The 27,791-nt window shown below is 32.7% G+C and overlaps 1 protein-coding gene and 1 long non-coding RNA gene across 18 annotated transcripts in view; one reads left to right on the plus strand and one right to left on the minus strand.

Annotated features, from left to right (window-relative positions):
• The window catches only part of mtd (TLD domain-containing protein mustard), a 132,527-nt gene that overhangs the window by 89,388 nt on the left and 15,348 nt on the right, over positions 1-27,791 (plus strand). For 10 of the 17 annotated variants that reach the window (XM_085481421.1, XM_085481425.1, XM_085481422.1 and 7 more), the window contains 12 exons: positions 474-562; positions 5,976-6,204; positions 10,051-10,208; positions 10,309-10,698; positions 10,790-10,990; positions 11,098-11,454; positions 11,602-11,756; positions 12,427-12,585; positions 13,316-13,482; positions 15,463-15,625; positions 18,754-18,982; positions 19,843-19,929. In XM_085481421.1, the coding sequence (XP_085337547.1) occupies positions 474-562; positions 5,976-6,204; positions 10,051-10,208; positions 10,309-10,698; positions 10,790-10,990; positions 11,098-11,454; positions 11,602-11,756; positions 12,427-12,585; positions 13,316-13,482; positions 15,463-15,625; positions 18,754-18,982; positions 19,843-19,929 (2,384 nt within the window). The other 7 variants (XM_085481415.1, XM_085481416.1, XM_085481426.1 and 4 more) reach the window with 7 other exon arrangements.
• Positions 5,125-8,066, minus strand: LOC114938426 (uncharacterized). The gene is made up of 3 exons (XR_003821075.2): positions 7,068-8,066; positions 6,677-6,970; positions 5,125-6,234 (listed from the first exon to the last, which is right to left on the minus strand). It is a non-coding gene; the product is annotated as an uncharacterized LOC114938426 (long non-coding RNA).

The raw sequence follows: 27,791 nt of genomic DNA on the forward strand, positions 1-27,791 counted from the left end.
TAGCCGAAGTGAACTTTATTAATTATACATATATTCTATATTGCGTGTTATCATAGTATATGTATAATAATATCTCTATATGATAATTATCTAAAAATTATCTGATCTTCCTGGAAAAATAAGTTAAATATAAACAGGTGTCTCTGTTATATCTTTCCTTTGATATCTTTACGTGATATTTTTAGGCTTAATTCTGTGAAATAACTTAATGTATAAGCTGAATTACAAAATTATTTTGTAAAACTGTCAAGCGTATTTTTATGAAAAATACAGTAAAATTCTCTTTTTTTTTCTAAATAAAATTAATTTTAGTCGTAAAAGAGAGGGAAAGACATATTTATGATGAGAGTTATCTACGCAGTGTGAACTCAAATTAGTCAAGATAAATGCGCATATTACATCTAGAGGTGCTTTGTTTATCAACATGCTGTTCAAGGATGTAACGTGATTAAAATGCTGCCTTTTATGCACAGATTCCGATAACGAGAGCAAAGATGGTTCCACCACGCAGGAGAAGAAGCACGGTCGTGTCTCGCAGCCCATCAACACTATTGCTTACACAGTAAGTGTGCTTAAATATATATATATGTTAAGTGCCATAATTGAGTGCATATTAAGCTTTGGTATGCAACCATGCACTTGCACCATTTCAACAGGCAATCGAGTGTCGAGACAAGACGATTAGATGCCAAGGAGAGCGAACGTAACCTTTGCTCGAATGAATAAATATCCGTTTTATCCTTTTAATATATGAACATGTAGATTAACGTAACTGCTTCTTCGTTATTTCAAAGGAGGATATTTCAAGATTCGGAGCGGCTTTAATGTATTATACATTTCAGCTCTGCAGCAAAGGTTTAGTCTTATAAAGATTCATAAAAGACTATTTAAATATTCACGAGATACTATGGTCGATCCATAAATATGAATAAAAGTTAAGATTGAATCGTATAATATAATAACAAGTGTCGCGTAATATCATAAGTATGAATAGAACAGAATCGTCTTTATGTAAGCTAAAATTCTTTTATTGTTTTTAGTACGGTATTTTTCAAAACCGTTACGTGAATGCAATTTCATAATTATTCGAAAATTTTCTTACGTTTTTTATATTGATAAAAATATTTTGTTTGAAGAAATATTTTTTTATATTAAAATTCACACTACATATATATGTATTTACACGGAGAGAATTTTTTCTTAGAATTTATTCTGGGAAAATCATGTATGGTATTGGAAGAATTTTATAAGACTTTTTTACTACAATAAAAAATATTAATATGACACATCGTAAAATTAATCGAACATATTTTATATCTTATTGTTGTAGATATTTCTCTAGAAAAAATTCTCTCTGTGCATTAAAATATGACGCAGCGTGAAGTTTATGCAAACTTTAGCGTCTGTCGAAATTGTTGCGAAAGAAGCTCCGCAAAACGTTAACGGGAGAATTCGGGTTAACCGCGTCTATTACTCGCGTATTTTGGTTATCAACCGCAGTTATCAACGTGCACGCGTGTTCCGCGGCGCAAGATACTTCGGTATGAATTCCAATTACTTGGCCGTGCCTGAAGCCAGCGCCACTCGCAGACTCTCGTTAGCGAAATAGTTTCTTCCTCGTGGATCGCGTTCGTGGCGAAAGGTTGCCCCGAGTTCGCAAGTACTGTGGACATCAGCTATACGTTCCCTCGGAACTTCGTAGACGCGGGATGACACGAGACGGTAACTCGTGCGCATCGCTGGAATTCTAGAGCGACGTATATATATGTATACATGCAAAGATCGCAGTCCGGACGATTCTCGAGAGACGCGTTTATAGGTCGAGACACCTGGTGTCGAATAAGGCGATCTTTCGAGGTTTCATCTTCTCTGACACGTCTGTGATATTTAGATCCCTCTCTTCATTTTTTCATTTAACAAAACCAGTGGATCTCGATAATCTCCTTTATTTCTCTAAGCTTCTCTGTAATTAAATAATTACATAAAATGAAACGTAACGTATATTATTACGCGTACTAACAAGTTTGATATTCTTTTCGTGTTTCTTATTTTTTGTTCTGTTTACGCAAAATATAATCCTGTTATACATTATATTCTCTACTACGTTGCAATCACGTCAATTGCCGATTTCTCGTAGATATATATATATATATAAAGTCTCTGGGGAAATTTCTCGATCGAATAACGATCTAGAAAGAAAGCATTTTTCTTTCTCATCTAATCCTAATCTTTTTCTAATACGATGCTTGTGAAAGGTTCGCTCCAGGGAACCGGAAGTCTATGCGACATTCATCCGATGAGGAAATGAAGTTGCAGCACAAACTGCACTTCCTGATTCCCTTCGGAGTGGATAGAGCGAAGCAGAACTCCATGAGAGCTTGATGCCATGGTACATTCCATTCCATTCCCTTCCAACTTCAATGATCATTTTGTTTTCCTTCGGATGATGGACGAAATATTAGTTATATAATTTGATCGGAGCTAAATATCGAAGAAATACTATTATTTACATTTCCAAATAAATTCTGCAAAAACTTGATTAATTAACATCTGTAACAGTAAATATACGCGCAATTGTTTTGCAAATATACACCTTCAATTTGCTCTCGATCGATTCAAACTGATGATGATTATCTCTAAATACAGTCGGGGTTGTATTTTATATCCAATTTAATAGTATTATAATGTCGCATTTAGCTTTTTTAATAAATAATGATTAAAAATTATTGTAGCGATAAAAACTAAAAAATGAAAATATTTGAGAACTTGGAAGAAACTTGTTTATCAGAAATATTTAAATGGTACAAGAATTAATGAGTTCTGTTTATACAAACAATATTAACAACGCTTTTCGAGAAACGTGCAATGTTAATCTGTTGATGGGTCATCATTATCCGTCAGTCTTGGTAACTGTTGGCGTTATCCTGTTTGACGGCAGCGAAATCACTAACGTCGTAACGTAATCCCTGTGTCCTGATAATTACGGTGGCTAGAATCCCTGCTCTATTAGAACCCAGCTTATGTCGCTTATTTCGGCTCCCTCGCATCCTGTTGATCGATTAACGTCTGTAATCTGACAATCCCTCTTATCTTCTTCGAGCTGGCGACCTTAATGACGTTCGCGCACACGTTAAACAACAACAATTTCCAAATTTACGCTTATCATTTTATCAATTTTCAAGCGAAAATGTCTAAACCTGTGTTTGCTTTTGTATCAACGTTACTGCAACTTTGAGTTACGATAGGATTAATACAGAGAATTAACTGTGGAGAAATCGCCTAAAGAGTTTGTAGAAACGCATTTATGCTTCCGCTTAACTTATTAAAGTAAATTTTCTAAGCAAATTTTCTTATCTAAAAGTTAGATGATAGTTTTTAACTGAAACTCTTTAATCAACGTTGCCACACAACTTGACGCAATAAAATAAAAGTTTTATAGAAATATTAAATCTCAGTGTAATTAATTATCTTAATATATGATATGGAGATTAGATGTGTATGTGATACATCATTTAAACGAGAAATGAATTGAAATAAATGAGAAGTTTCGTAATTATATTAATTTGGACGGCGAAATTTCAACGCTAAGATTAATTGTCGCAAGAAAATATTACTTTTTAATCACGAATGCAGAAATGCACCCTCAGAGAGGCAGATTGTTAAGTAATCTTCCAACTGTAAAGATACGCAAACGGGAGAAAAAAAGTAAGGGATAAAATGAGAGGATTGAAAAATAGGGGCAAACACAGGGGTATTTTCCACGCGCGAGAGATCTTTTGTGGTCTGGCAGTTCTCGTTCAACGAAAACGATGATGAAGATTATAAAGCCACGGCTAAAAGACGCGGAAGCTGAAACAATGGCCATCTCTCGCTCGTCCTCCCTACTCTTCGTGGTTTTAGAAAGCATCCTCTATCTCAATCTTCCTTTTTTCTTTTGCCTTTCTCGGCTCAGCTTCATCACTGCGATTTTCCCTTTTTGCCCGTTTTAATCGATCTCTCGTTTTCTCTCTTCCCACTACCGCCACCCACGCGTCTAATCTCTGCCACAGGAATAGTCGCTCTTTTTCTTGTTCGGATGCACTACTACTAATGGGATGCGAGTTGGAAAAGGGGAGACTTTGGTTTTCTCTATCACTTGACTAATCTCGATTTTTCTATTCTTATTTAAAATTAATAATGTCCAAAATCGAATATTCAGAAACGAAAATGTTGCATATTATTATAACAAAGAATTGTAAGAATCGCTGTACGAGCCACGGAATATATTTTGCTTAGACATTGTTAAGACGTTGAGGAACAATCTCATATTTGAGATGTCTAAGCAAAATATATTTCGTGGCTCGTACAGCGACTCTTATAGTTCTTTGTCGTGATTTTATTTGGCAAGCCGGCCTTTAACGATATTTTAATTTTATTGTTGCATATTATGTTTTATTATTTTGAAAAATAATTTATCGAATTAGATATTATTTTTATCGCGTAAATAAAAAATATCTAATGATAAATAATGAAATAGGTTGAATAAAAGATTGATTGAATGTTTCAAGTAGCAATTTTTCATTGTTTTTCATAAGTTATAAATAATCGAGATAAAAGTGACGAGTTGTTTTAAATAATCTTAGATAAAGTTTATTTTAAATTAATTTATTGCCTCATTATAATAATTAAATTATGTAAAGAGATAAGAGGAATAAGACTAATTAAGTAACTATTAAATGAACATTTTCCAAGATATTTTCAAGACGTAATAAACGTCACGCTCGGAAGTAAGAAAAATCACGTTTAAAACCCATCTTTTTATCTAAGACAATAAAGGAAATAAATAATACAGTGACAATGTATAAGTTTTTTTTTTTCAAAATTGTAGATTTGAAACGCTTTAGAAATAAATGGCTTAATTGTTCGAGCGCGAGTAGCTTAAGCTCCGGAGAACTTTGCTGAAAAATGATAATAGCGAGGCAAGATTCTCGTGTCATAGCACCTAATGGAATTACGAGAACACTGGGGAAGCGGTAGACAACGCGCAATTGGAGAGAGGGTTGAAGTGTCGCGGAATAATTAACGAATTTCCCGGCGGGACATAAATCGCGTTTTAAGCGTCGGAAACCCTATTTTCCGCCGATGTTCGTGGAAAATGGCGAACTTTCCGACCGCGGGTGAGATTAGCGTCCGCTTGCGCGGGAAGAGACGAGCTTTTTAATTGATTTATGCCGACCCTTTTCCCGGCGCTATTGTTCAAGGAGAAAGCTATCGCGACAAATAGCCCGATTAGTTCGCGCAACAGTATTACATCGCTCGTGTACAGGTCGTTGCACACGAATTTGCATAAGAGACATACGAGCGAGCGCGACCTCCACCGCCACACAACAAGGCTTTTTTTTCCGAGAATTCAATTTTCTGTCGTCCGATATTCTCTCGAACGCGTTTCTGTCAGCTTATGTAAATAAGGCTGATGGCCTCATGTGCACTATCGGGTATACGAAGAAAAATGCATAGGAGGCTCAGATGCGCTCAGTAACGGAGGTTTTATCAACTGATCCTCTCACAACATCATCTCGAGTAAATATATATATATATATATATATATATATATATATATACTATATATCCCACATATTTAAATGCGTTCCAGCGAATCTCTACGCGAGTTAGAAAAATGATGAAAGAGCATTTGTTTAAAGATCAATGGTTAAATAAATATACGCATATTTATTTTTCAAAATACCTAACATATTTCGCTAGAAATACCACATTTACTTATTCCTTCGAGACGCACAATAATGAATCAAATCACTTTTGCTGATCATCTATTTTAATTATTATTCGATGAATCGAACTAGCCTTTGCAAATGCGGCGAAGAAATGACCATTTGCTTGCACAGAAAAGACGTTAGACATGCGAAGAAAGTAATTCTTTCGAAGGATCACGTTTCCCATTGAGATGCTTAATAACATGTTTGCCTTCGTAATTACAGGTGGGCGACAGAGACACACTTACGTCGGTGGCGGCGCGATTCGATACGACGCCGTCCGAGCTGAGCAAATTGAACAGGCTCGGAAGTACTTTCATTTATTCCGGTCAGCAATTATGGGTCCCGGCGAAAGGAGAAGGATGCCCTGGAGGAGGATCGACCACCGACGCGCCTAGTCCTGATCCTTGCCACGATCATGAGTCCCAGGACGACTTGCCACCGGAAGAAAAAGGTGAGCATATCGTTGTAATCCTCGCCGACACTATTATTGGAGTATCATTCGAGTGTTTACTCAAACTCTTAAAATCTCTTCGAGTTTATATTTAACGCACAGTTTATAAATCTTAATTATTTTACCTCGCAAATTTTAATTTGGAAGATTTTTTGCAGTTTAAGTTTTAAGCTCTAGAGAGACATAGGGAGAGATCCTAATTTTTAAACGGTCTTTTAAAATTTTGAAAACCCTTCTGCCGAGGTAACATTATATACACTGAGCATTACCTACGACCTTATTATATGTGCAGTACATATTTTATAATTATAATTATTATATTATTTATATAACAAGCTCTTTTCAACGGGATAAATATGAATTTATTAATGATTCGGCCATTTATTTTGCACTTAGCGCTTAATCACCGCTGGATTGCTCTTGCGAAGCAAGAGAAAAAATATTGTTGATGACCTCTAAAGTGTCCACTTACATTAGGTACAGGGTTGACGTATAGCTGTCGAGCTGTCGAAGGACGACACGCTTTTTTTCCCGCATTTATGACGCAACACACGAGGGCGTGTGCAATTAATGGCAATTTCATTCTTTCCTGTCTAACTTGGCTGATTCGACGACCCATCGATATCCGCTCGAGATCCTGTATCCTGTTGCGCATTATGCTAATGCGCAAGACAGATTTAATACACGCGTAGCGACGTAGCATGAATAATGCAGCAGGATCCGGGGAACAGCTACGCGTGATAGGTGCGGAGATTGACTCATTCGACTAGATACATAGAAAGAAAAGAATTGGGATATATCGGTTATATTATCTGCCTATGTATATACGAAGTCGACCGCTTAAATGAATATTGATGCGTTACCACATCGTGCTACGTGTCTCCGAAAAATCGATATATAGTGCTACTGTAACTAATACACTTGTCTTTTCACGTTGTTTGCATTACATCGCTTCTGGGAACGTGGAACTTCTATGTCCTGTCGATTATCAGCTGAAAGTAGATAGCAGAGGCATTCATTTGCGATATATTTGCGTGAACTAATCAGGTTAATTTGGAGTTTGAAACAACGCACAATTTGTCATAATATTGCGCATTATTTTTGTTTTTAGTTGAATTTTGAACAGAGAGAGAGAGAGAGAGAGAGAGAAAGAAGTAGACACAGAAGTGATAGTTTTGTAAAAATAAATTTTAGAGAATTTATTCAATCTATTAAACTGATAGATTTGCATATAATTAATGTAACGCTAAATGATTTAAATAGAGAAATTTAAGATACATAAATTCTTCAAAGTTAATATAAATAACTTGTCAGGTGACACAAATACTCGTAATGTGCATTTGCGCTAAAAAAATTGTTTTTCTGGTGCCTAATTATTCATAAATAATAACAGATAATTAATAATTTATATTGTACGTAAACGCGAGACAGAAAACGCGCACTCTTTCTCTCCCTCTTTCCGTTGTTTACGGGAAATAGGATACTAAACTTAATTCCCCACGTTACACAATTTCGTGATTTACTACTCGGCCATTGGTCCGTTTAGCGGGGACAATAGACAAGGCAAATTGTTGCGCACACTTGCTCCGACTTGAAGTTTATTTATGTCTTCTTCGGATGGAATCGCGCTTTGTCACCGTTGCCGCATCGCACTAGTTATACCGCAGCACGAAGCATGCACACGCGATCGCAACGTTCGTACAACGTATGCACGGGTCGTCACGTTTTGCAACGCCAACAAGATCGGGGGGAAGAGGACAACTCCGAACGTGATCGCCGTCTTACATCGTGGACTTACATCTTCTGTAATCTACGACTCAAGTGGTCGACACGACGCGCACTGCGAAAAACACAATTACATCATAAAGGTAGCTTAACATCATATCGTATATGCGCGCGTTACACAATTCATATTGTATATGAAAATTATCGCTATCTCGAAACGTTCTTCCCAAAAAATCATGTAAGAGAGTAAGAAAGATTATTTACCTATTGCCAAGTTTTTAATATTATTTTTTGTTAAAATATTATTTATTGTTTTTTTTTTTTTTTTTAATTTCTAATAGCGAATTCGGTTGGATGCACTAATGCGCACTGACAATGAGTGCACATAAAGGTTTTGCACACATTTTATAATGACATAAGTATAAGTAATTAAAAAAGTAAAATAATTAATAGTAAGAGTTATTATTATCTTATTATTCATATTGAACAGCAAGAATAATAATAGCTCTTACTTTTAATTATTTTCTTTTTTAATTACTTGTGTCATTGTGAACAATATGTGATAAACTTTTATATGCACTCAGTGCGCACTAGTGCATCCAATCGAATTCGCTATAGTATCTTACATTATTAATTGTATGTAAAAAAATAAACTTAGATTATTTTATTAGTATAATTGTAGAGAAAAAGTATTGAGATAATTATTTTTTTAAATTATTTTATTATTTTTTATTACTTTAAATCTTATTTTAAAAAAAATCAATAATTGTATTCAATTCTTTAATTTTAAAACTGTTGATTTTTCGCTTTATCATAATATCTTATCATATTATTATAATATATTTGGTTATCATTGATATTCAAACTCGCAAATTTCGAGAGTTCGATAAAAATATGGGTCACCTGGTATACGATACTCAATCAGCTGATCATCTACCAGCGCAAAGAGCGCGCGTACATATGCTATATTCGTATTTATTATTTTTTATTATTTTAAATTATTTAAATTATTATTTTTATTATATTTCATTATTTTTTATTACTTTAAATCTTATTTGAAAAGAAAATCAATAATTGTATTTAATTCTCCAATTTTAAAACTATTGATTTTTCGCTTTTTTATAATATTATTTGGCTGTCATTGATATTTAAACTCGCAAACTTCGAGAGTTCGATAAAAATACGGGTCACCTGGTATACGATACTCAATCAGCTGATCATCTATACACGGCGCAAAGCGCGCGCGTACATACGCTATATTCGTATTTATTATTTTTTATTATTTTAAATTATTTAAATTATTATTTTTATTATTTTTCATTATTTTTTATTACTTAAATCTTATTTGAAAAAAAAATCAATAATTGTATTTAATTCTCCAATTTTAAAACTATTGATTTTTCGCTTTTTCATAATATTATTTGGCTGTCATTGATATTTAAACTCGCAAACTTCGAGAGTTCGATAAAAATACGGGTCACCTGGTATACGATACTCAATCAGCTGATCATCTATACACGGTGTAAAGCGCGCGCATACATACGCTATATTCGCATTGCTGTGCGAACGTAAACTGCAGGCTAGTGTAATAATGCCCAACCGCAATGTCATGGCGGATGAAACAGATGATGAAATTACTGATTTCGTCGAAATTATACATGCACGCGCCATGCGTTGCAACGAATAATGAGTTACGTCGGAACTTTCTGGATGTGAGGTGAGGTTAGATCGAGTTCTCTCTGACGCGCATAGGCGGGATTTAAGGAAGCAACATGACATACGAGTCTGAGAAAACATTGTTAGATAATTGACATTGTGCGTCTCTTAAAAAACGCAAGACTTTGGATCTCTCTTTCTTTCTTTCAGTGTTATTATCTCGTGTCAGTAGTCGTTGCTTGAAAATAATCAGGATTATAAACTGTGAAATATGTGCTTATAATCATTCTTTTGTGATTATAAATAACTTAAATTCTGCAATTATGGATTGTCAAAGTCTAAATATTACTATTTTTATGTATATTAAATATGTTGTCTATTAAATATATTGAAATTTTTTTATGAATTTTTTATAAAATGCATTTTTACTTTGCACTCATTTTTGCAACGTCATTGATTTTACAGAACTTTTGGACAATCTAAGACCAGTGTCACCAAAACCAGGCCATATGGAACGTATAAAGACACCTCTTGGAACTTCCAGTGGAACTGCGGATGAAGATGAGCAACCATTTAGAGAAAGATTTTTGAAAATCAATGTCAGGCATATCACAGATGGCCAGGTAATGCTTTTGAAAAATATTTATTATTTTATTAAAATATCTGTTATTATTATACTTTATCTGATAATTTTAATTATTGAAAATTTACATATTTTTCCAGGGTGTAGTTGGTGGTGTGTTGTTAGTTACGCCAAATGCAGTGATGTTTGATCCTAATGTATCTGATCCTCTTGTTATTGAGCATGGTGCTGAATCTTATGGAGTGATTGCGCCGATGGAGTTTGTAGTTAATGCTGCAATTTATTATGACATTGCGCATATGAGGGTCTCCCATACTGAGTCCAGCCATTTGGACAAAAAACCTGAAATTTATTACATGAAGAAACCCCAAGTAGATAATCGTAAATGCCAATCTCCAGGGAAGGATGAGAATTTTCCTGAATTAGCGGGTGATGATAGTGAGAGTGTATGTAGCTGTGCAGAGAGAGATGGCGATGCTTTTCCAAAGGCCTTTGAAAGAGAACTTGTAACTCCCACTAATCTTCAAAGTGTAGGTGTTCTTTTGTAATGGTATTAATATTTATTATGCATAATACATGTATTAAGATTTTATTTTAACGAATAAACATTGTTTGTTATAGGAGGAGAATTCGACCAAAGAGAAAGAGAAAGAGAAAGATAATGAGAAAGATAGTGACAAAGAATTTTGCAGTGGTGGCCAAGCTAGTAGAACATTAGAAGAACGCAGACGTTCCATGCTTGATCATCACTGGGCAGTTCCTAGTAAAGATCGAACATTTTCTGTTGATGACGAGCAACAAGATTCATTAAATTCTGATAAGGTAATTATGTTGTAATAAAATTAATATGTAAAATTAGTAAAATATCAGAATAATAAATTAAATAAAACTAATAAGATATTAAATAATATAAATAATTATTGCAACAGACGGAACCAGCTAAATCAAATGCCATTCCCGAAGACGAAGAAGGATCTCTAGTCAAATTGTCGTGCCATGATTCTGGTATCGATATCCGTGATCCTAATCCACCAATTCCGGTAGTTCAGCCTATGCCATCGAAAAAAGTGTACTCAGATGCAGATATTGTTTTATCCTCCGATTGGGTCCCTCCGATAACGATAGCGCCAACGAATGTTACAAGCACGTTAGAAACCGGTCCTACTACTATTAATGGTAGAAAGAAAGCCAGTTCGGTATCTTTTAGCTTAGAGAGTAATGCAGAGGAGCCCGAAAAGGATGAAGAGCACAAGGAAGACGATAAACAGGAAACTCGAAGGAACAAGGTATATGTTTAAAGTAAACATTTGCACTGTGTGAAACCAGTAGAATATTATTTTCTATATTATATATATATTTGACTTTTATATATTTGAATATTTTCTATACTATATATTAGATATATTTATATTTAATTTCATACTTTTTTTAAGATGCTAAAACGTCTATCATATCCATTATCCTGGATGGAAGGTTTAACTGGAGAAAAGGAAGATGAAAGCAGCAAATCCATCTCTGACAAGGTACCGAGCCTTCCGAACAGCGCTGATTCCCATCACTCTTCTGTTTTCAGCAAAGTTTTCTCAAGGTGAACAAAATTATATCACGTTACATTGACATTTATTGACATAAAATATTGCGTTACTTTGAGAGTTATTTAAAATATGGTATTTTTACAACTGCTTCTATCTTTTCACTCTTCTATCTGTGTTAAGAATGAATAACGTTTCTGCAAGGAAGCGCATTTACTAAAAAAAATAATTTTATTGCCGCGCTAATTTTTATTTTAACTTGCTTTTTGCAAACTTTAGAATAATATATAGAATACAAATGAGGTTACTCACATATGAGCAAAAAGTGCCTTATGCAGATTGTTTTGTTTTTTGTTATGAATAAAATTAATTTTAAAAGTTCATTTTTATGGCACAAATATAGCCTCATTTGTTGTACATAGTATATTTAGTTACTTATATAGAAAAAAAGAGCTTCTCACATATGAAAAGCATTACGAGATACAAAACTTACGGAAGGAATATACATATAAGTATGAAGTATGAAGGTACATTAAGAGAGATGATCAATCTTAGTCGCTATTTTTCAAAAATTATGCGTGGTATTAACCACAATTATGTGACAAGAGAGAAATTTCAAGCTGTTTATGCTTACATTGCTTGCGACACGAATTTAGATATTTATTAACGCTTTAATGTCATTTCTGATATAACTAACAAAAAATATGTAATGGTGGTGGAAAAAAGCTCGCCGATCAACCTGGTGAGTGACTTTAGCTCCGGCCTGTTTGCTAAAACCCCCAGCGAAGAGAGTGGCGGTAGAGCGGGTGGAACTCCTCCGCTTACCGCCTCCTCTCTCTCCCAGGACTCCAGCAATTTCTCACCTGGTCCAGGAGGCCTCATCGGGTGAGTCTGGACCAGACATGACCTTACATTGTTGTATCCCCTTCTTCCTACAATCCTTTCTATTTTTATTCGATCTACTCTTGATCAATTTTCGTATCTTGATGTATTTTATTAATTCGTGAATGTTTTACTTCTGTAGAATTCTCTTTCAATGTTGTATTTGTTAATTAAATACACTCTGCATTGATCAAAGCTGTTAATATTATGGATATAGGAGCTATTATATACATACATGTTATCACAATTATCTAAATTTTACAATATTTCGAGGATTCTACAGTTAAAAATGCTTTTTCCTTCACACACTATTTTTTCCACTGTTTCTTAAGTTTCAAGATACTCCAGGATTGAGGGCTCCTGCTTTCAGGTAAATTATACTGTTTGCCAAAAAACTCAGCCATAGACACTGCTGTTGCTACTCTTCAGATTGCTTACAGCCAACACATGACTAATTTAACACAATGTTTAGTACCCTCAAGCAGCTATATAATTTATTATTTATATACTGGACACAGTCTCTGATTGTTAATTCCTATTGTTATTAATGTATTATATATATTACTTCTGAACTACAAGAGAGAAAGTGCAAATTAAATATATAATAGTTCAATAAACATTTTTGATAGCTGACTAATGTGTACTTGTCGTTCAAAAGTTTTTGTAATGTTGTTCCTTGAGAAGAAATTCTCTTTTCTCTTTTATAATTTTATATTTTACGGATTTTTTTCAGACGCTCTTCCGTAGGTACCTTTATTCGACAGCAACCTTTAACATCCTCCGGTAGCAGCAGCGTTGATAGCAGTCGAGGTAGTAAAACTTCGACAATGGCACCGCGATTGGATTACCGCAGTATGGTCTCGGTCGAGGATATGCCAGAATTATTTGTGAGTTTCGACAGTAAGTATCGCTATCGCACATATAGAGACACATAATCTATTTCATGTTCTTATCGGAATGGATAGTCTAATTATCGTGAAGGCATACTTGAACAGAATTTCCTTTTACACAGAATACACTCATTACTGTTTCATATATCATTAATATTAATATCGATCAGTTATATATACGATGCAAAGAAATTAATAAATGATAAGGATGATAAACGGGATTAGTTAGTGTATCACGCACTGCACTCGCCCGAAAACACATAGATAGCTTTTTAAATAGTATTGTTTTGCCAGTTTATTGCTCTCATCTCAAAATTTCGAGCGCTTTTGGCTATAAATTATGACAGATTTGTGCGAAAAATAATTTTTCATATTTTCTAAATTCTAAGCTCCGTCTTATATCGCCAAGAAAATTTGGAATTGATAACCAAATGCGCTTTCCTTGATGTGTACGTTAAAGTAGTTTATCATTGTTTTAGATTATCATTGTTTATCATTGTCAATTCTATATGTCATTTCATTGAAACTAACTGAATTATATACGTATCACATTTCTTTAATATATAAAACAAATGTTTTATTCGATAAATATCGATTTATTTATGAAGAGAATAATATTAAATGTTAAATGGCGCAGTATTTTGTTTTATATGAATTGACTCTCTACTCTTTGATAGAGACAACAATCTAACTCACTAATATATATATTTATATATATATATATATATATGTGTGTGTATATATAAATATATAAATATATATATATATATATATATATATATATATCAACAAACACAATTCTTAATAGAAAAATTTAAATCAAATTTAAATTTACTTCAACAAACACTTTTGTAACATATCTCTTTCCAAACAAAACATATAAATACATTTCTAGAATTTTGAAACCCTTTGTGCCGTATTGCATGTAGCGAACGCATCTTGTTTGCACTATTTAAATATTAACTTTGATTACAATTTAAAGTGTATATTTAACGTAGAATTTTACATTTTTATATATTTACATATTAATCTCTTTTAATAATCATAATCAAACGAATAATTATTTTAAATCAAACTATATCTACTACACTCTGCAAGATGTGTTATGCTCGATTATTATAGACATTAGTAGTAACCATTGTATATTTCTCTACATTGGTTGTTCAATTATCTCTCTAATTATCTCTCTTTCTCTTCAGTAACATTTTATCCATTTCAGATTAGCACAACGGGTTTCATTATTTAGTTAGCAATAGGTTCATACTAATGCAGTAATGTCATTTGTTTCTGTTGTCCCTCTAGTCCAAGCACCTAATTTTCCCGAACTCGAAGGCCTGGGTAGGTTCATACAGTATTAGCTTGCTTTTCTCCTTGTGTCACGTATTCCCATGTTTTCATTTGCCTCTTTATTTTGTCAAATGTCCCACATTTTTCTGTCTCTTCGCGATTTTGTTTACTGTGCATTAAACATAATTTGCGCAATTTTACACACGGCGGATACACTGTGTGGTAATCGTTATTATATTATTGTAATGGTTATTATTCTATTTCATCACCATTTCTTGCTGCACGTGTACTTTTTTTGTATATAAATTTTATAATCGGACTCTCTATAAATATATCTATACAATCGCTATATTCATGCATTATATCTATCATTATTGTTAACGTTCCTTTCACATAATAATTCTTACTCTGACACTTTCTTCTCACCTTTATTTGTGGTAATGTGCTTGCCTCGTTTTCCGAAACTTGTTCATATTTTTTACCTATTTGTGTATTTACATGTATAAACTCTCTCGGTAATTTCTGAAGAAATTCGGGCAACTTCTTATCGTAACAATACTTGTTTATTACGATATAATCGTGAATCGCACATGTTTTCTGGACTTGGACTATATCGAACGTAAAGATAAAGCCGTCGATTATAAAACTCTTATTAATTTTAAGTATTTGATCTATATTGATAAATCCTTCTCGTATTACACAGAATTGATTCCACGGCCCGCACGTTCCTGCGAAGACCCACCGTTGTACCTGAGACTACGAACGGGAAGACCAAAGGATAAGAAGATTCCGCGATCGACGCCAATTATGAGCTATGGCAAAAAGAAACTGCGCCCCGAATACTGGTTCAGCGTGCCACGCAACAGGTAATTATTTCTGACATTACAATTTCTCGACACATCTCCTTAATTATTGCAATCGATACGTCAGAACGCAAGAGAGATGCGAATTCAGAAGCCATTCGAGTTTAAGTTCTGATTTTAATCACTTAAAACGTTTATGACTCTTTTAAATGGTATATAATAAATATAATCTTAAGAGATATAGAAAATTAAATAATATTCTATAATAATATTTGAATAAAAATATATTTAAATGTCAAAATAAAATCTTTAAAAATTTAGAAAGTTTTGATTCTAAAAATAAATTTTAAAAATATCAATGAACACTTTCGACATTCTCATGATTTTTTTTCGATACTTCTTTCGTTCTGACGATGACTAAGGCTGCTATGTGTAAACAAGAGAAGCAGCGGTATTTGTACATTCTTAAAATCTGTATTTATATCAAGATAGGTATTTGTTTTTCCTTTTTTTGACCACTAACGAGTTGTCGCCGAAAAACGAGTTACAGACGTCGCGTTGTTCACGATAAGTCATTTGATCGTACCAGAATAAATATTCGCCGAATGCTGTTTTTTTTCGGCGCCAGTAATTTTGCTTCGAACGAAAAATCTCGCCACGTATTATTTTCGTATATATGGTCGACTTACGCATGCATTCGCGAAGAGCGACATTCAGAATGCGTTATGACCGGACACATGCTTCACGTCGCAAGCACCGCAAAATAGATTTTCGCCTCTGCCACCGGATTTTCTATTTATATACTCGTTGATGCTTGATCGAGCTTTAGCAAGCGCCGACAGCCAGTGCTTTCCTTGTTTCAAACTTGTTAAACGTTTATTTAAAAATCCTAAGATAAATGAATGATGTGAGTACTTTGTGTCAGAAATTAAAAATTAGTTAAATATATATCGTTAAATAAAGTAAAGGAATATTATAATTTGTAAAGAAAAAAAAATATATAACTTTTAATGAATTTTTTTATTTTATAAATCTTTTATATTTTTTAAAAATTAAACAAATGTGTTATGGCTTTAATTTTAAAGGAAAAAAAATACGTATCTCGCGCTTAAACATAGTCTGAACATTATTGTTTAATCAAGATAGTGATCCGATTCTCAGAATTTCCAAATCAGTCATCTACATATATCATATTACGTAAATCTCGTTGACAGTTCTTTTGAGATGCCACTTGTTTACAAATATCAATCGCTTCCCAGTACCACGATTGTATCGAGTGACAGACAATTAAAATCGTTCTTGTTTAAGTAGTCATCTGGATCAAGATCTATCAAGAGCCATGTATCAATTTATTCTCGGTAATCGTATCTTGTATCTTAGTTTTATCAGATAAATTTTAAAGTTGCCAAAAATAATATTCTCATTAACATCTACAAGTTACGAGAATAAAATTCACGCGTTCATATCAGCAAGTGTGATAAAATAAATTAAACCTTGTTTAATATCTAATTTTATATAAAACGATGCACATTTATTTTATGTGTCATTGCTCGTTCTTAAAAAATACATTTTGAATATTTCTTATTAAGTTGAAATATTTGTTTGAATTCTATAAGTTAAAAGATGTACGATGGGATTTTTTACGATAGAATATTTTTATTGAAGTTTGATGCATTCTTAAAAAATGCATCTAATAAGATTATATACATATATATGCATTAAATGTCATTGTACGAGATTACATTTTTTTAATTTTCTAAACTTTTTCTACCGACAAAATTAATAAAGTTTTATTTAACAAATTATTTTGTTATAATTATAAATATTCTTATAAATATATTCTACTAATTTCTTAATTCACAATTCATTATTGTGCCATCTTTATTAATTAAAATATGTTATTTTTTCGTATTTCTTTTGTGTAAATAGAGTGCGAGGATATTTTAAAATAAAATTAAAATAAGAATTTATAAATAAAATACAAACAGTGTGATAGAAATAGCAAATAAAAAATATTGGAATAAAAAAACATAGTCGAGACTAAAGTTTAAAATATACTGAACATGCTATATTTACGGCAATATATTACGGCAATATGCATATTGCACGTCATATACGTGTGACATTTTGATTGGCGTAATAGAATATTAAAATATTATAATGACATTTAATGATAAATTTTAACGAAAATAAAAATTTATTTTTCTATCGTATTATTTTAGTGGCTGACGTAGTAATCAGAGAAAAACTCTTCGTATCGATTGTAAAATAGATTAAAGAGATATAATTCTTTTTTTATTGTTTGTTATGACGGCTTAGCGAGTAAATAAAATTTGCTCTTATCGTACCTTTATTTTAAATTTTTGTAGAAGGAAAGGAAAGAGACAAAAAGAGAGCTTTCGAGCAGTAAAGGACTGAAACATGCTCTGTCAGCGCGATACGCGCGAGTGCATGCGATGCACCGGGATATACTACATTTCGCAGCGCATATACATACGAAACAAGAGTGCAGGTGTACCAAGCGAATCAGCACGTGACATGTATAACGAGACTCGACATTCGCGACGTATCTGGTAGCTTTGTTCCGCGTTTTTCGCGAATTCCTACATATTTGCACGCATCACGAGTGTGTCGCGTGCATCCTGTGAAAACGAGAGGAAGAGCTTCCTTTAAAAATTTGTAACGAACAGTCTCGTGGAATTAAACAAAAAATAGTCAAACGCGATGTGGAAATGTTTAAAAAAAATTGCCACGAGGTTAGAATCGGTATCTAATAGCTGATAACAGCCGCTGCTCCGACATATTGACTCGAAACGCGAATAATTCTCGCGCTCCTGGTACGATCAGCTGACTCGTCTGTCACGTCCTCGAGGAAATATATATCTCTCTCTGGTGTTATCGTTCCTCTCGCCTTTTAACCGTAGTGTACCGTAGTGCGGTTGCGTGACTATGAATTGGACGAACGTGGCCGCGATGAATGCGTTCAGCGGTGTTGTGAATTTTATTTACGATCGACACGTGAGAAGAGCGGTCAGAAACGTGATGCCCTTTCTGCATCGCAGGTAAAAGCGAGCTTTTGCGTTCGATATATGTCGAAGGACAGAGCAGATCATTTGTGCAGCGATAAACGACAATTTCCTTTCGCGATTATACAACACGAGATTGATGTGAATCTCTTTATTTTTTTCCAGAGTGGACGATCTGTATAGGTTTATTCACGCGTGGGTGCCGAATCTCTACGGCGAACTGGATGAGAATTACTGGCGGGAACGCGGCTACATTCTGTCAGATACCGATACGGACCTGTCACCGGAATTGTCGCCCCAAGAAAGCGGCGAGGGCGCGGATTCCACCGAAGAGAGCAAAACTCGCGATGGACAAGGCGATGACATCACCGAATTGACAAGGGAGTCCTGGGAGGTGAGTACTTTGTACTCTGTATATATCTCGACTATGTCGATACACGAATTATACGGAATAGAGCGACGGAGATCATTTTGATAGAAGGATATTTTTTCATGGCTTTTTTAGATATAATGTTTAGGTAGATTTTTTTTACGAAGTTATTTATATAAATATAATTGAAGATTAAAAACTCTAGATATTTTTATTTTTGAGAAATATATAATAGATGAATATATAAAATAGATTTTCGATTATCCTTTTGAATTTAGATACGATTTATGAGTCTATTATTATTTTACTGCATAAGGAGTTCCTATTTTAATTAGCAATTCAATTTGCGCCCTCGCGTTAACGCAGATTATGTAATGCGAAAAGTTTTAAAGTTAGTCATCACAAAGATTTTGCCGGCTATCTAAAATTTTTGCAGAACAAAATTAATTTCGAGCTTAATATAAAATATATAATACATATATCTGACAATAAAAATTAATTTTTGCGATATATTGTATAATATTTCGAAGAAAGAAAAATTATTTCCGATACCGTCTTTAAATTGCAATGATCTGCAATTTGTTTACAATACTATTCGTATTTCTTTCTTTGATAATCCGATCCTCGTGTCGACCGGCTGTATCGAATATCGCGTCGGGGCGCGCTAAATTCGCGAAATTGCGATTCACCGTTAATGACGATAACGTCAAAGTCCGCTCTGGCCCTCGATGCTGGTCGCGATTGTCATCGATTGCGATTGAAACGCGCGGCTTCTGTCGATATTCGACGCGAGGATCGCGCGAGGCCGGTTTAAACCTCGCGACGATGTCGCGACCGACGAGAGAGCATCTGCTAAAGACGGCCGATTGTTGATTGGCCGACAGTTGATCAAGGCCCCCTACGTAAAGCTGTACAGCATCCTGAAGACTTCGAGCACGTCGGCCGATTCCGAGCAGATCCAGGATTCGGAGGTATCGATTAATCCCTACCTCCCGCCCGGTGATCGATATCTATCATAGGCACCCTAATTGCTCGATGTTGAACAATGCACCTTTTAGATAACATTGCCGCACCCTAGACCTTGTTAGAACTCTCAGGTGCACCTGACGCGTTGTCACGCGATGTTACGGCCGTGCCTATCCTGTTTTGTGTTTTTTTTTTCCTTTTTCTCTTTTTTTTTTATAATTTTTTAGCCGCTTCACCCGCTTCGATGCGCCCGATTCGGTACACCAGTGCATTCGACCACGACTTATATTATATGTGCATTAGTTCTCGCGGCGAGAAAGTGTATAGAGAATCCCTTAAAATCTCTTTATTCTCACATTCTCGTAATAATATAAAATAATGGACATTGACGTAATAATATGAGAGAAATTGTCTCCTCTTAATGATTACTTCTTAGCAGTTGGACTTCTTTTGAGATAGATTCATCTCTTTCGTTTCTTGACAAATCGCTGTCGAAAATAGATTGCATGCATCTGTCCCTTCTCCGGCTAGAATCTAGATGAATGTGCAGCATGCACTCATTCAATACTCCGAACTGGCGCATGCATATAATATCTTTATCGTGTCGCATTGTTATTACCGTTTCTCTATTTCCTTCTCTCTCTTTCTCACTCTCTGTTTCTCTCGTTATACGTCCCAGTGTTTCCTTTTACGACTTCTCGTGGACTTCTATCACGACTTGATTGAATATTTGCAGAACGCACTTTCCATATTCAGTCGATTTTTACGATTTCATGCAAATCGATGTCGCGTCGAAAACAATAAGAATTATCGATTTCAAGGCGAGATGGTAATTCTGATAGACATCAGCAACCACATTGTTGATGTGTACGTCCGGACTCGAAGCGGAAAACTTTGTTAGCATAAATGTGGAAGTGGAAAGCGCGTTTATATTCTCTTAAAGAAGATATATCCAGATAATAGGATTTCATTCTTGTGTGTATCATTAAAAGGCCAATAATGTTTTTAATGTTTCCTTGCGAAACGGTTTATGGATGGACTGTTGCGAACTCCTGAAAGAATGAGGTTTGGATCTTGTGCGTGACAAGTCGCGTATGCCTTGCGAAATATTACAATATAGATCAATTTGCGTCAGGAATCATACTCTATGAACTGCTCCGGCGCTTGCATAATGGCGCATTATTGATGCATTATTGATGAGAATTGACACAGTCGGTGTAAATTGACACAGATGCAGCAGATAACATTTCTTGGGAGAATATTTCCACGCACTCGTTTATCACATGCAGAACTTACGCTTTTCTTCTTCGTTTTAAGAGAAGACGGCAAATTTAATCGCATCCGGATATAAACTAAAAATATACTTTATTTGTTTTATTTGTTTTATTTTTTTTTTACGTATTATCACATTTCGCGAAAAAGATAAGAAATTAATGAGAGCTTGAATTTCTATATAATAAAGTAAATATGATTACGTTTTCTCCCTATGTTCATAAATATCTCAGGATAACAGCAATTTGGCAGCCGAAAGAAGATATGACATATACTGATCATAATCATATATCGATTTTAGATAAAAAGTTAATTTCACAATATTTCTTATAAGAGTATGAAGTCGTAAAAGTAAACAATAGAAATTGCGTCAGAATTGCGCAAAATTATACACTATTACCGTAAAAATAATTTTGAAAAATACATATATATCAGAAATAATTTAAAAAATCGATAAAAATATTAAAAATTAATGCAAAAAATAATATCATAAATATCTTCGAAGTCAGTTAATATTTTTTAAAAAATGAGAAAAAATCATTCATCATTAAACTGCTGATATAGCAAAAACAAATAATTTATTTGTATTTATATTTTCTATTTTCAAATACTTAGCGACTGATCGTTTAAAAATAAAGTCTTAGATACCAAGCATGCTCTTCTTTATTTTTAGATACTCACGTAGTGTCCATCGTTTAAAGCACGACATAATTCACCACTAAAATATTCGGCTCAGCTCGTTTCGTTTAACTATTGTTACAATATACAAGATACACAAAACTTAACACCAAATAAATCAAAATAAAAAGTGATTATACACTAACAAATTACTTTCAAAGCTATAGGAATAAATTGGAAGGATTTTTACAATCGACAAAATAAAAGAAAGATGAGTAATTTATGTAGGGTTTAACAAAATAAGTACAATAACATTTTAAATAATGAGAGATAGCGACTTTTGATTTTTATTGATAAGAAGGAATCTTATTCAACGTTGAATATATATTTTTTTCAGTAAAAATTTTAATCCACAGAGATACACAGAGAGAATTATTTTCTCTTAGAATTTTATAACAGGTTCTCTGATTAACATTTGCTACAATAAAAAATATTAATAATCTATCACAGTAAGATATAAAATATGCTCGATTAATTTTACTATGCATATAGTAAAATTTACTATATATACATTAATATTTTTGATCACAGAGAAGGTTTTATAAAATTCTTCCAATGCCATATTATCCTACGGGATATCATGATTTTCAGGGTAAATTCTAAAGGAAAATTCTATTCGCGTACTTTTCAAAATAACATTCTTCTATACTGAAAAGAAATATCTCCTCTTTGTTCAAAAGATTTATGAACATAAGAAATTTAGAACGACCGGTAGCACGTGCTGCGCAATTGAGGATGCGCAATCGTCAGAAAAGCCTCTGCCGAAGCATATACGTCACTCTTTTTCTTCTCCCTCCTTCTCTCACTCTTATATGAATATATTAGATTTACTTCGAAAGCTCCAGTCTGACTCTAGTTCTCGCAAAGTAAAGCTCGTATTATCGGACGAGTCATATAAAAAAAAAATACATAGTATCAATTGACATTACAGTGCGTCATAACTACGTTGATTTAATGCTGATTATAATTGATCGATTAATAAAAATTGATTAAAGAACTAAAGAGCCAATTAAAACAAGTGCAGTGATAAATTTTTAAAGACTATTGTGAAAAATATACAAGGGTGGAAATAAATTGTTTCTTTTGATAACTCGCTCGTGCGTGCGTGCCACATTTTTCGCTCTTTTGGAGGAGTCTTGTATAGTTTGAGGAAGTTAGTTCTCTGGTATTGAAACATAATGTAAATTTTACGGTTGCTCATTTGTGTACGAAAGAAAAAACTGCGAAAAAAAGGTACATCGACCCGCGATTTTTAGTACTCATCGAAGGATAACGGAGATGCCGAGGTCAAAAATGCCAAATCCCATCTCCAAGATCATCAAGAGATTCTTAAAAAAGAAAACGAAGGTAAAGGTCAAAGTTGAGACGAATATACTCGCGCTTTTTAATCAGGCTCATTTTTTTACACGGAGCGGAATGTGTCCGATTATGGAATTGTCAGGAATGCAGTTTAGAATTACGTAATATGTAAACATGTTTTTCTCTGGAAGCCCGGCCATATCGGAATATCTGATTTACATTGACCCATACTAGGCGCCATAAAATCTTACAATTTGAGATCGAAATTATTGGTGCGAAAAATTCTTAAATTGTCATTTTCTAACACCTTTATCCGAAATGAACAATTATTTTACGATAATGATAATTATTACTGCGTTACGTATAGCTGCATTTTTAAATTAATATACTTAGCAGTCATATATATTAATTTATCTTCGAATGTTTCATTTAAAGTAAAATTTGCCAAGATAAACAATTTATTTGATATTAAGCGATTTCAACAATTTGCCAACACGTAATTGCGTGCATTTATTTACAATTTATTTCATATAATTTATACACTAATATGTGCTAATAGTTTGAAAAGAGCGGCTATTTGTACAAGGCATGTATTTATAACCGGTTTTTAGTTGAGTCTATGTTAGTTCACCTTTCACCGAATCAATGAGACTGTCACCGCAAATTGTGTTGATCAGAATTCATTTTTTTTTAATTTAAGCTTCGAATTGTGACAAATCAGTAATGTTTATTATCGACTATATAGCTCATTTTTTAAATAGGTGGAAAAAATTAAGTTAGAAAATTGTTCGAAAAAAAGTAAAAATGTATAAATCAAAAGAAAAAGGAAAATGTATAAAAGCGAAAAATTTAAAAGTTAAATATGCAGAATTTTTTCATTGTATAAAACAATACTATAATATAATGCTTCAGCTTCAAATTAAATTTGCTTCAACTTTAGACAGGTAGGAATATAAATTTGAAAAGAGTATCTGTCCTCTCTTATAAAAACTATTTAGGAGAGAAAAGTAAAAAAGATATTTGAAAACAAGATGAAAAGGTCTTTTTCAAGAAAATTGTTCGAAAAAAAGTAAAAATGTATAAATCAAAAGAAAAAGGAAAATGTATAAAAGCGAAAAATTTAAAAGTTAAATATGCAGCATTTTTTCATTGTATAAAACAATACTATAATATAATGCTTCAGCTTCAAATTAAATTTGCTTCAACTTTAGACAGGTAGGAATATAAATTTGAAAAGAGTATCTGTCCTCTCTTATAAAAACTATTTAGGAGAGAAAAGTAAAAAAGATATTTGAAAACAAGATGAAAAGGTCTTTTTCAAGAAAATTGTTCGAAAAAAAGTAAAAATGTATAAATCAAAAGAAAAAGGAAAATGTATAAAAGCGAAAAATTTTAAAGTTAAATATGCAGCATTTTTTCATTGTATAAAACAATACTATAATATAATGCTTCAGCTTCAAATTAAATTTGCTTCAACTTTAGACAGGTAGGAATATAAATTTGAAAAGAGTATCTGTCCTCTCTTATAAAAACTATTTAGGAGAGAAAAGTAAAAAAGATATTTGAAAACAAGATGAAAAGGTCTTTTTCAAGAAAATTGTTCGAAAAAAAGTAAAAATGTATAAATCAAAAGAAAAAGGAAAATGTATAAAAGCGAAAAATTTAAAAGTTAAATATGCAGAATTTTTTCATTGTATAAAACAATACGATAATATAATGCTTCAGCTTCAAATTAAATTTGCTTCAACTTTAGACAGGTAGGAATATAAATTTGAAAAGAGTATCTGTCCTCTCTTATAAAAACTATTTAGGAGAGAAAAGTAAAAAAGATATTTGAAAACAAGATGAAAAGGTCTTTTTCAAGAAATTTATTGCTCATTTTCTTCTATGTAGTCTCAATCAATATCTACAGGGTGTCCGGTAACTAACGGACCAACGATTACAAGTGGATTCTTTGGTCAATTTGGGAACGATTTTTCCTCAGCAAAAATGTCGAAAAAGGTCATCATTTTTTACAACTTTCCAATATTTGTCATTATGTATCTTTATAACTAAGCCTCAAATTAAAATTTTATTATAGTAAACTCTACCTGAAATTAACTGAAGAATGTAATTATGTTAGACTTTTAACTCCAAAACGTTTAGTTTTCAAAAAACCCATTTTTTAAAATTGTTTATAACTCGAAAATTATTGACTTCTCAACATTTTTGCTAAGGAAAAATCGTCTCCAAATTGACCCGAGAATCCGCCCTTAATTATTGGTCCGTTAGTTACTGGACACCCTGTATATGTATTTGATTCGACGCATATGTTTTGAATATTTTATTTTGGAAGAAGAAATTTTAATCTGGTACGATGTCACTCTTCAGTCGAATAAACTTTCCATTGCATCAATTGCAATACGATTCTTTCGAATTAAATTTCGAGCTATCTAAATGCTGACACCTTTGAAATTGAGAATCTTTCTCATCAGATATACGTTCATTTTTAAAACTTTTAATTTACTTAAAAATAAGTAAGACTCGAACAATTGTTACTTGTTGCTGCATTTAGCAATCAGATTTCATCCCCTGCAGTTCAAAAACCGATAATAACTATATTTCTTTCTTAGTGCGAGTAAATAATGGAGCATTTATTTTAAAACTTCTTAAATAAGAAATCTTTTTATTTTTAACTTTTTTCTTGTAGCAAAGTTTTCCGAGTTGAATCATAACAGTGTGAAGTTTATAATCATTTTATTTCTATGATTAAGCTTCATACAAAGTTTATTTTTGCTCTACTAATACAATTGCTAGTCAAAATATGTGACATGTAGCAAAAAAAAACAAGAACGAATAAGAAATTTGTAGAGCATTAAAGAAATGAATTTACGTTATTACCACGAAAACAAAATTAAATATATTTTTGGTTTATCTACGATAAGTTTAATCTCGAAATTTTCCGAACAAAGGTTATATGCGTATAATCATATGACATTACTGCTTATATTATAAAAGATAGATAGTCTTTTGCGAAAAAAATTTATCCCAAAACATTAATCTTTCTCTTGCTGCACACGAGTGTCAGAATAATGCGGAAGTAAAATAATAAATTTTATAATAGTAACCGAACTTATATATTTATCTCATAGATAGAAAACTCGTCTTTTCTTGTTCTCTTAACAAATGTAGAACGTATGAATTTATTCATATATGTATGTATTAATCATGTACATATTTAATATTTCTAAAATTAGAATTATATATGATAATATTATTATTGTGGATGGAATAATGTGAATTTGAGAATCAATAACTGCGAAAAAATACAATTTAATCGAGTTACCGAAACAATTCAAAAGTGAATTAAATCTAATTAATTAAATGGATTAGTAAATCTCTCTCTATATAGTTTTATCTCTATTATATGGACGAGAAAAAATTAATCACAAACTTAGAGATTAGAGTTTCCAATTCTGCTACATGTTTTTCGACTACCATGTATTCTATTCTACATTCGTTAATCAACAGCTCGTAAACTGGGCTTTGGTAAGAATATGACAATTAATATCCATTATATTCACATTAATCATCGCTCTGAGAATTTTTTTGCAGATCAGCAATTTTTATTTTATTTTTATTTAACTTCTTTTTAAAATCATAATGATTCATGACATATATTATCTACATATAAATAGACGATTGCACTACAACACTCTTATCTTTTCATATTTAAACACATATGTATTGTTAGACATTTACATCATTTTATTTAAATGAATCTTTGCGAGTTTTTTGATTTTCAGTTTTACTAAATTATATATATGTATATTTTACGTAAAGTCTATATTTTTTTTTTTCTTAAAATATTGGGAGGAAAAAATATCGGAAAATTTAATTAAAATTGTGACTATTTAATATTCTAGTAGGTAATATTTAATTATTTTTTTAACGATTCTATGAATCGTCACTTGTGTTTTTCAACACGTGCACCAAGAAAACGCGATCATACCTTCATCAAAAATAGTCATGTTGCGATTTAAACATTCTATATCTGTGGTTGAACAAACGTTTAGGAAACATAAATTTTATTTCTTTTCATAAAAAAATGTATATTTTTTTATTTATGAGTATAAAAGCGAAGAAATAAAAAAAACTTAACCATTTATCTTACATATACAAAGCTAAAGGCAGGATTATATGATTCTGATGTAATTCAGTGTTTGATTTAGGAAAATAAAATGACGTAAGCTGCATAATTAAATCTTATAATAGCTGTGTTCTGTTTAGGAATGCTGCGACGTAATAAAAACAGTATGTTCAACATGAAGCGACATTCGGACGCTTGCATTCGAGTCGTAGACTCATTAACTTTCATATTTATTTCCCGTCCGTTATCTCGGCATTGTAAAGGAAATCGGCGGACGTTTTCGCGCCGCACGATTGTCAATAACGATCGCAGTCACCCTTCGCAATCTTTTGATAGCCGTTTCCCGATCGCCTTGAATAACTAACATTCGCGATTGGCTTTTATTGCCTTTTATGAACTTTTCATGTGCGGTATGATTAATTTTCTATAAAGAATTATTTCAGATGATCAAATAGCATAATTTTAATTCTAACAATGCACGAAGGAAAC

This window comes from Nylanderia fulva, unplaced genomic scaffold (assembly GCF_048542155.1).
Source record: "Nylanderia fulva isolate GAGA-0341 unplaced genomic scaffold, ASM4854215v1 Scaffold18, whole genome shotgun sequence".
Taxonomy (NCBI): Eukaryota; Metazoa; Arthropoda; class Insecta; order Hymenoptera; family Formicidae; genus Nylanderia; species Nylanderia fulva.